Below are 11,351 nucleotides of genomic sequence, written 5' to 3' on the forward strand. Positions count from 1 at the left end.
ATAGGATTAGAGATATATTATAAAAATAATCACATAATGTGTGCACAAAAAATTAATCACTAAATTAATTATTCATATAAAATATATATTAAAATATAAAATATATTTTAATATTTTGAACATATCTAAAATAATACACGTATTTATATATAAAGTTGTTACAGCCCTGGATTCCCGCGGGTCAACCCGACCCGAGCTCCACCCGGCCGGACTACGCGCCTCTCAACCGACCCGGACATGCGTCCCGTACGGCTCTCCCGCAGCTATGAGACAACGTCCTTGAGAATATGGGCCTGCCCTCCAGAGGGGCCCACTACTGACATGTATATAAGGGGAAGACTGGCTCTTCCCCCAAGGTACGTCACATCCCTACACCACCCTCATTCCGCCTGCACATATTCTGACAAGAGCGTCGGAGTGTCTTTGCAGGTGGCACCCCCCCTTTTTCTCACACGAAGTGCTCGGGATCTCGCACCCCCCGGACTGGAAGACCGTGACCAGACGAGCCCCTTCCTTCACCCCAGATCCTGACCCGAACCGTCCGGTAACCGACCTACCGAACATTGGCGCCGTCTGTGGGGAACGTCCATGGACTTCGTGCTAGTCCAAACTGGGACAGGCTGCGAGGCCGCGCCCCCTATGCCTGGAGGAGGCGCCGTTCCGACGGAAACTCGACAAGAACAGAGGTCGCCTCCAAGGGACACGATGCAAACTCACGAAAGACGCCCCCTTTGGAGGGACTGGCGACAACCACGCCAAGATAATGCAAGAGCTACGCCATAGGATGCAAGACTTGGAACGCAGGCTAGCGGAAAGAGAACACGACCAGCGCACCCCGGAGCAGAGCCCCACCCGCTCCTGTTCAAGGAGCCGCTCGAGGCGCACACCCAGCCCCCAATACGAGTCGGAGAGCATGGGAGGGCGGAGGCGGGCCAGAAGAAAAAGTCAGGACCCCATCATCTACACCCGACACGAGCGGCGTCATGCGTCGAACAGGGGCGAAGAGGACGCCCGTCGAGAGAGCGACGAACCGAGAAGAACTACCCGGGTACCCGTCATAATAGGAGTGACCCCCTTCCACCGTTCCGTACTCGAGGTCCGGCTGCCGAAACACTTTGACAAGCCAACGGACATGAAGTACGATGGAACATAAGATCCCCTGGAACACTTAACGGCTTTCGAGGCCAGGATGAACCTAGAAGGGGTGGGAGACGAGGTCAGATGTCGAGCCTTCCCGGTCACCTTGGCGGGCCCAGCGATACGGTGGTTCAACAACCTCCCGCAGGGCTCGGTAACCCAATTCTCCGACATCAGCCACGCCTTCTTGGCTCAATTCACGATCAGGATTGTCAAAGCCAAACATCCAATCAATTTGCTAGGAGTGACAGAAAGACCCGGGGAGCTGACCAAGAAGTACCTGGACCGTTTCAATGACGAGTGCTTGGAAATCAACGGTCTGACGGACTCGGTGGCAAGTCTGTGCTTGACGAACGGGCTCTCGAATGAGGACTTCAGGAAGCACCTCACCACAAAGCCCGTTTGGACAATGCAAGAGATCCAGTGCGTGGCCAAAGAGTACATCAATGACGAAGAAGTCAGCCGGGTCGTGGCTGCCAATAAACGGCAGCCCGCTTACAACCAAGGCCGGCACTATGAAGGCAGAGAAAGACCAAAGGAACACGCCAGGGACGGCGGTCCGAGTAAAGCACCCAAACCATTCCCCTAATTTGGGAAGTTCACCAACTATACCCCCCTCACGGCATCAATCACCGAAGTTTACCAACAGATAGCGGAAAAGGGGATACTGTCAAAGCCCCGACCTCTGAAGGACAGGACGGGAGGAAACAAGAACCTCTACTGCGAGTATCACAAGGGTTACGGGCACAAGACCCAAGACTACTTCGACCTAAAAGACGCCCTGGAACAAGCTATCAGGGATGGGAAACTTGCCGACTTCTCCCACCTTATAAGGGAGCCAAGGAGACGCAACCGGGACCACGATAGAGAAGACAGACCCCGGTCAACAAGGCGACGACAGGAACCAGAGGGTGACGACCACGGACTCACGGTGATAAACGTGGTAACGGCCAGGAACACCGCCCCAAGGTCAAGGTCGGCATGGAAAAAAGACGCCAAGGTCCTAGCAGTCTCCACCTCGTCTGTTAGGGGTTCCCGGGGCCTCCCACCCATCTCCTTCGGACCAGAGGACCAATGGTTTGACGAGGCGCCAGAAAGTCCACCCATGGTCATCACGGCCAGGGTCGGAACGGGCCTCGTCAAGCGAATCCTGGTAGATACGGGGGCAGACTCAAACATCATGTTTCGAAACGTTTTCGATGCCCTGGGACTAAGAGACGCCGACATGACGACCCACCAGCACGGTGTGGTAGGGTTGGGGGACCATTTCATCAAGCCGGATGGAATCATCTCACTCCCGACCTCCGTGGGACAGGGGCAGAAGCGACGAACAGTCATGGCGGACTTTGTAATATTACGAGATTCCACGGCTTATAACATCATCCTGGGAAGAAAGACCATCAACGACCTGGGGGCGGCTATTAGTACAAAGCTACTGGTGATGAAGTTTATCACCGATGACGGATCCGTAGGATCCATCAAAGGCGACTTAGAAACGACGGTCGCTTGCGACCACGCCAGCCTTTCTCTCAGGAAAAAGTCCAAAGAAGCATCTGGGGTCTTCCTTGCCGACCTGGACGCCAGGATAGACGACAAACCCAGACCAGAGCCAGAAGGAGACTTGGAGAAGTTCAGGGTCGGCGAGGAGGACGATAAATTCACATTCATAAACAGAAACCTCCCCCATGAGATGAAGGAACCTTTGATGGAAATGATCAGGGCTAATGCCGACCTCTTTGCCTGGACGCCTGCCGATATGCTCGGGATAGATCCCCAGCTCGTATCACATCATCTGGCCGTCAAGGCGGGAACCAAGCCAGTGGCCCAGAGGAGGAGAAAGATGTTGCAGGAAAGGGCAGAAGAGGTAGCCAGGCAGACGGCCAGCCTCCTCGAAGCAGGGTTCATCCGGGAACTGGACTACTCGACTTGGTTGTCAAACGTGGTCCTGGTTAAAAAACATAATGGGAGATGGAGAATGTGCGTAGACTACTCTGACCTCAACAAGGCATGCCCCAAGGACTGCTACCCCCTGCCTAACATTGACGCACTCGTCGACGCAGCGGCGGGGTACCGGTATCTGAGCTTCATGGATGCCTACTCAGGATACAATCAGATACCGATGCACCGACCCGACGAGGAGAAAACGGCGTTTATAACGCCAGGGGGAATCTATTGTTACAGGGTAATGCCTTTTGGTTTGAAAAACGCGGGGGCCACGTACCAAAGGCTGATGAATAAGATATTCAGTGAACTCATAAGCAAAACAGTAGAAGTCTACGTGGATGACATACTCGCGAAGACCGCGCGACCCGACGACCTCCTGAGCGACCTTGATGGTGTTTTTTCGTCACTAAGGCAGCACGGCATGAGGCTTAATCCGCTCAAGTGTGCGTTTGCCATGGAAGCCGGAAAGTTCCTGGGATTCATGATCACTCAAAGAGGAGTGGAAGCCAACCCGGAGAAGTGCCAAGCAGTTATCCAGATGAAGAGCCCGAGTTGTATTAAGGACGTCCAACGACTTGCCGGGAGGCTAACGGCTTTATCCCGATTCCTCGGAGCATCGGCAGCAAGAGCCCTACCTTTCTTCAATCTAATGAGAAAGGGAATGACGTTCGAATGGACCCCAGCGTGCGAAGAGGCATTCAACCACTTCAAGGAGATCTTAGCGGCACCACCAGTTCTCAGGAAATCCCGGACTGGAGAACCGCTCTATCTCTACCTATCAGTAACCGAGGAAGCGCTTGCCACAGTGCTCGTTAGAGAAGAGGGGAAGACCCAACAACCCGTTTACTTCGTGAGCAGGGTCCTCCAAGGACCAGAGCTGAGGTACAGCAAACTGGAAAAGCTGGCGCTGGCGCTCCTAATCTCCTCCCGAAGGTTAAGACAATACTTCCAGAGCCATCGTATAGTCGTGAGGACGAATCAGGCGGTTCGCCAAGTACTACAAAAGCCTGACTTGGCTGGTAGGATGATGACCTGGGCCATCGAGCTCTCCCAATATGACCTACAGTATGAACCCCGACACGCAATCAAAGCCCAGGCAATGGCAGACTTTCTGGTTGAGGTGACGGGAGACCCCCCAGAGGAAATGGGCACATGATGGAGGCTCCACGTCGACGGGGCCTCCGACCAAACGTCTGGGGGAGCAGGGGTAATCTTAGAAAGCCCAGCAGGGGTCATCTATGAGCAATCGACTAAGCTTGAGTTCCCAGTGTCGAACAACCAAGCAGAATATGAGGCTCTCTTGGGCGGACTAATACTAGCTCGGGAAGTCGGGGCGACAAAGGTCGAAGTATGCAGCGACTCACAAGTTGTCACCGCGCAGATAAACGGAAGCTACCAGGCCCGGGACCCCCTCCTACAAAAATACTTGAAAAATGTTAAAGAAATAACAAGTCAGTTCCAGGAAGTCATCGTCCAACACGTCCCAAGAGAAAGGAACACACGTGCGGACCTCCCGTCCAAGCTGGCGAGCACAAAACCAAGATCGGGTAACCGGTCCCTCATCCAAGGCATGGTGAAGGAACCAACGGTCGCCCTCCATTTGACGAAGTCAAGCCCCTCATGGCTAGACCCCATCACCAACTTCCTGGAACTCGGCAAGTTGCCTGAAGATGAGAAAGCGGCCAAAGCTCTAAGAAGGGAGGCGGCCAGATACGCAATCATACAGGGACACCTATTCAAAAAGGGACTCATCCAGCCCCTATTGAAGTGCTTGCACCCCGACCAAACGGACTACGTGCTTAGAGAAGTCCATGAGGGGTGTTGCGGGCACCACATCGGGGGCAAAGCCCTAGCAAGGAAGCCCATCCGAGCCGGGTACTATTGGCCAACAATGATGAAAGACTCAAGGGAATTTGTCAAAAAGTGCATAAAGTGTCAACAAAATGCCAACTTCCACAAGGCACCAGCCTCCGAGCTAAGCTCTCTGACGACTACTCGACCTTTCGCACAATGGGGAGTTGACCTCCTGGGGCCTTTCCCGATCGGCCCAGGACAAGTTAAATACCTCATTGTCGCCATTGACTACTACACCAAATGGGTGGGGGCTGAACCGCTGGCTACGATATCGTCCTCCAACTGCCGGAAGTTCATGTGGAGGCAGGTGATAACCCGTTTCGATATCCCGGAGGTCGTTATCTCAGATAATGGGACCCAATTCACAGACAAAAAGTTTATGGAGTTCCTCTCAGGCCTAGGGATAAAACAGAGGTTCTCCTCGGTAGAACATTCCCAAACAAACGGGCAGGTAGAAGCTGCAAACAAAGTCATCCTTCTTGGTCTAAAGAAGCGCCTAGACAATAAGAAAGGAACATGGGCTGACGAACTCGCCTCCGTCCTATGGTCCTACCGGACAACCGAGCAAAGCGCTACGGGAGAAACTCCTTTTTGCCTAACATACGGGGTCGATGCAGTGATACCCGTCGAAATCGGCGAACCGAGCCCCCAACTACTACTCGCGGGCATGAGCGAAGCGGTCGAAAAGGACCTGGTCGAGGAAACAAGGGAGATGGCTCACTTATCAGAAACGGCGTTGAAACAAAGAATAGCCCTGCGTTACAACGCTAAAGTACTCAAACGAGATTTCGAGGAAAGGGACCTCGTCCTGCGACGCAACGACGTCGGCGTACCGACCCCAGGGGAAGGCAAGCTGACGGTGAACTGGGAAGGTCCCTACAGGGTAAGGGAGGTACTCGGCAAAGGTGCTTACAAGCTCGAAAGACTCGACGGCAAGGAAATACTTAGAACATGGAATGCGGGTAGCCTAAGAAGGTTCTACTCATGACCAGACGACTCGCCGACCTGAGAACCCAAACAGATAGTAAATACTTGCTTTGTTCGCATGACAATCTACCTTTTTATTTTATCAAATACTTGCCATATTGATTAATTTGCTTAGCTAACGATTAACTCATACTTGTCAAAAATTTTCGTACTTGTCTACCACTTTCCTACGTGCGCCGCGCACGAGCGCGCCTTAAAACGGCAGACCGGGACTGATCACCCCGGGGGCCATCTTCCTTACGGCCAAAGCCAACCACGACGACAACACGACTGCGGCGATCCAAGCCATAACAAACATAAAACGGGAAAACGGGCGCGAGCCCACCCCCGAGAGAAATAAAGACAACAAATATAGTAAACAGCAACTCGGCCAAATGACTGAATAAGTATAACTTATAAAGAGTCAAAACAAAAAACGAGCAATAAGTTGTTCAGCAAATGCGTTACAAAACATCCCAAGTTACAAGATCTCACTTCCTCGGCATGTCAACAATCTTTCCGTCCTGGATAGTCTTGAAAACGCCAATTGACGACGTGTCAAAATCGGGAGCTGCGATCTTTAGCTGAGCCTTCAAGGCATCTTCGGTCATCGAGATGGCGTTCTTCCCGTGCTCCTTGGTCACTTTGAGCTTCTTCTTAAGCTCTGCGGCTTCGGCTTTAGCAGTTTTTGCCTCTGAGACGGCCTGCTCCCGCTCTTTCTCCAAGACGGCAACCCGACCCTGAGCGGCATTCAGCTGACCCTCCAAGGTCATCTCACGCTCGAGCAGCCAGGCCACGGTCTCATCGGACGCCTTCAACCTCTCCGCAACGGATGACGCTTTCTCCTCAGAAGCACTAAGCTTTCCCCCATCTCGGACAGCTGACCCTGGAGGAATTCAACTTGGGCCTTGAAGTCATTGTTCGCTTTAACAGAGGACTCAAGCTTCCTCCGGAGCGCCTCCATCCCCGATAACTCGAATTCAGCCTTCCGAGCTATCACGGCTCCACGAAGCAAGGTCCGGTACATCCACCTCGCCTGCCCGGACAGATCGGTCCCATGAAAATGCTCCTCCGTCCTGGGTATCAGCTGTGAGTCAATAAATTTGGTAGCATCAAAGTTCCTTTCCATTATAGTAAGGGCCCCTTCCGGGCTGGAAGACATCCTCTGCCTCTTGGGAGTATGGATGAGCTCCACGTCACTATCCGGCTGGGAGGTGAAGGACGCGTGCCCTTCAGCGGGCCCCTCCTCACGAACAGGGGAAGCCTGGACCCCTGCAGTCTGTTTTTCCGACACGCCGGTATCCTGGGGAGAAGGCACAGCCTCATTCTCCTTCTCCCCAGAAGGACCCCCCGACTTACCGGCATCCTTTTCTTCGGCATTCTCGTCGTCACTCGCTTCAAAAAAGGTCTTCATCAGATTCTCAAGACCAGTCACGGTGGTAGACATTTCCACTACAGCAAACAACAGGCGCATTAGTCGTTAGATCGAGAAAAGAAAACAACAATAAACAAGCGTAAGCAAACAAAGAAGACAACTCACGGATATAGCTCCTGGCGGCCTCCCGTTCACCCATAAGAAGATGAGGGTTCACGGGGTTCTTTTCAAAAATGAAAAAAAGTACGTCAGCTATTTGCTTATCTACAGGCGACAACCTCTTGTACGTCACCTTGATGAAGGGATTCGACCCCGTCCCAAAACTCCAATAAGTCTGGATAAGGCGCTCCCTCTCTAACGACAACCAGAAGGGGTGACGACCTTTGACGGGACAAACTTTGAAATACTTGTCTTTAAAACCATGGTAGGAGTCCTCAAAAAGGCCAAATATTCTCCTACCCTGGGCAGAACGGAAAGAAAGAAACCCTTTCCTCGCCTTCCCCTGTTTGGAAGGGTTGGTAAGGCTGAAGTAGAAGAGGAAGACGTCCACTGATACCGGCAGCTCTAGGTGCTCGCAAACCATTTCGAAGCAGCGGATCGAGGCCCAGCTGTTCGGATGAAGCTGAGAGGGGGAGACGGATATCCGGTTCAGCAGCGCCATTTGAAAATCAGAGAACGGTATCCGAACGCCAACTTGTGTGAACATGGACTTGTAAAACCAAATCCAATCGGGGACACGAGGAGAGTGGAAGTTGAGCTCATAAATACGCTCGTGGGGGGCGGGAACAACGGCCTCATAGTTGGCCTCCTCGTCCGTCCCCCCACATAAGTAGCCGGCTCGCCGGAACTCGGTCAACTCCTCCAAATCCATTTGGTTGGGCGAGCTCCTTATATCGTCAGTCACCCAGGCGTACGGGTCGTAGGCCGCGCCAGATCCAGAAGACCGGGAAATGATGCAAGGCATACCTACAGCGGGGTACCACTCCGTTAGACTATGAGGTCGGGAGTCCATAGAAACTCAGAAACTACACCTTTTCAAACTCAAATCAAGGCCAAATACGGTTAAAAGCTACGCCTATCACGCAAATCACCTAAAATCTACCCAGGAATGGTACCCCTCCCTTAATTCATCTATCCCACCATTGGAAAGTCATTCGGCAAAAGTAAACCAAGCATGCAACAATCACAAACAACAACTACGCAGCAGTAAAACATAGCGTAAACACAAGGGAATAGGGAGCAAAAATTACCTGAGTTGGTTGCAGGAACTTGAAAGAAAAAAGGAGGCACGAGAGGGCTCGAACAAGAAATTTTGGATATCAAGGAGAGAGGAAGGTGAAAATAGCAAGGGTAGGAGGAAAAGAGAAAGAAACTGTTTAAAAACCACCACAAGGAGCGCGGAAAGAGACAGGGGCAAAATGGTCTTTGCGCACGGGATTTTTTAAACTCATTATGAGCATTTAATGCTCAGCGCGAAGAACGAAGCGACGAACGAACGCCTCAGCAGACCAAGAGACACGCGCACAAGAGACGCGCCTCTCCCACGGTTAGCCGACTCGGCGACAACGCACGAACAAGGACATCACGCGCCACCAATCGCCTCACGACCATCACTGGTGCGTTGGGGGCACTGTTACAGCCCTGGATTCCCGCGGGTCAACCCGACCCGAGCTCCACCCGGCCCGACTACGCGCCTCTCAACCGACCCGGACACGCGTCCCGTACGGCTCTCCCGCAGCTATGAGACAGCGTCCTTGAGAATATGGACCTGCCCTCCAGAGGGGCCCACTACTGACATGTATATAAGGGGAAGACTGGCTCTTCCCCCAAGGTACGTCACATCCCTACACCACCCTCATTCCGCCTGCACATATTCTGACAAGAGCGTCGGAGTGTCTTTGCAGGTGGCACCCCCCTTTTTCTCACATGAAGTGCTCGGGACCTCGCACCCCCCGGACTGAAAGACCGTGACCAGACGAGCCTCTTCCTTCACCCCAAATCCTGACCCGAACCGTCCGGTAACTGACCTACCGAACAAAAGTATATGACTACTTATTTGATGACTGTTTTTTTGTTTTGATATAACTTATGTGTTTCACAAACTGTAACTGACTTCATATATCGATAAAAATAACCATAAAATACGAAAAAGACAAAAATATTGCATTGATATAGTATTTGTTTGATAAAAATAACAAACAATTATGATATGTGTATATAAAAAATAATAATTAAATAGTTATTTATATAAAATACACATTAAAATATAAAATATATATTAAAAAATATACACTTTATTTGAGAAAAAGAATCAACCAAATAAAAATATATATTAAATATTTTTTAAACCAATTATATAAATTATGTGTATTATTTATGAAAAATACATTGATAAGATTAATTAATAATTAATTACCTATATTTTATTTACTGAAAATATATTTTGATTAAATTAGTTAATAAATAATTATTTATAATTTATAATAAATTTTTTAATAATTTATAAAAAATATTTATAATTATTAATTTTTTAATTTATTATTGAATGTATTTTTTATTGTACTTATTATGTGTATTATTTATAATCAAACGTTATTGACTTACTACTACATTGAAAATGTTTATGGATATCACATAATTATTATAATAGATAGATAAATATTACATATAGAGAGAATCAATTAAATAAAAATACATATTAAAATTATTTATTTTTAACAAACTATATGAATTATATAATAATCAAACATAATTATTGTTGTTAAAATAGAGAATTAAATTATATAAAAATAGTATATACACACTAAAAATTAGTCATTATGTATTTATATATAAATATATATAATTTAATTTATTTTTAATATATATTTTATAATTAATTTTAATATACACTTTAACATAATTGATATATTTAAGCCTATAATATGTTGACAGGTTATAACCTTTAAAATTACGTAACTTTAAATTAAATTTTTTATATTCCTGCTTAGCCATTCTCATTGCAATTATATATTATCTTCTAACACTTAAGTTTAATATATACATTTAATGAAATATTATTTAGACTTTTATTTATATTCTTTATTTCTTTAAATTTTTTTTATAGATATGGTGTAGGAGTGTCAAGTACACATATTATAAGCTGAAGTAGTAGCTGTTATTTATAAAAAAAAAATTCGTATATTTTCTTTTAAACACCGAGATCGATATTTATTTATTATATATACTAGACTTTTTTAAAAATTTAAGTATTTTGTAAATATTTTATTTTATATTATTGTTCAGCAATGGTATAAATGACAAAAAATATAAATTTATTTTATATAATTAAATATGCTCATAAAAAAATCATTTTTAAAATATTTCAGACATAAATACAATTTTTTTTGTGCATTGCACTGATACACACTAGTATGTTTACAATTTTAGCTATTATTAAAATATTGCCTATAAAAAATAAATGATAATAAATAGCAATACAATAATTTATTTGAAAAACTAATTTAATTTAAATCTCAAGCTGCTAATTTTGAAGAATTTAAACTGTAAAATTCAGTTTTTTAAAATGAGTAAGCTACCATTTCTACCCATAAAAATTGAGAATACTGACAAATTTACCTACAGAAGAAAGAAATTACCTAATATAACCATTAATAATGATATCCGTGGAACGAAACTAACCAATCATTATTCTGGCATTGACTCCGTTAGTGATGCTGCCTACGTGGCACATCACGACGTTACGTGACCTGGGGGCTTCTTATATGGATAATGTAATTTATTTTGTTTTAAAATATAATTGGTGGTTACTTTTTTATTTAAAAAAAAAGAGAAATTATAAATAAAGAGTTAGCAAACGTATACCTGTTTGCGCGTTTCACAAAATAGAGGTGAGAGTCCTAGGAGAAGCAAATTGTTCTTCTTTTTCACTCAAAGAAAACGTCCAGTCCCATTTGTGTGTGGGTTAGTTGCCGACGATAATCTCTGTATTGAAGAGAGGGTGCTTGTTGGTGTAGAACGTCTCACCTGTTGAAAGTGCGTGGTGTCATCCATAGAAAAGTAGTAACCTTTGATC

General features: G+C 47.0%; 1 protein-coding gene across 1 annotated transcript; it reads left to right on the forward strand.

Moving 5' to 3' along the window:
- The first annotated feature begins 1,189 nt into the window (after window positions 1-1,189).
- Window positions 1,190-3,090, forward strand: LOC148563064 (uncharacterized). Its single transcript, XM_088491138.1, has 3 exons — window positions 1,190-1,560; window positions 1,936-2,583; window positions 2,907-3,090. Exons 1-3 carry the CDS (start codon window positions 1,190-1,192, stop codon window positions 3,088-3,090), a joined length of 1,203 nt encoding a protein of 400 aa, XP_088347264.1.
- Window positions 3,091-11,351: the final 8,261 nt, after the last annotated feature.

This window comes from Arachis ipaensis, chromosome B6, assembly GCF_059453495.1.
Source record: "Arachis ipaensis isolate K30076 ecotype BB chromosome B6, ASM5945349v1, whole genome shotgun sequence".
Taxonomy (NCBI): domain Eukaryota; kingdom Viridiplantae; phylum Streptophyta; class Magnoliopsida; order Fabales; family Fabaceae; genus Arachis; species Arachis ipaensis.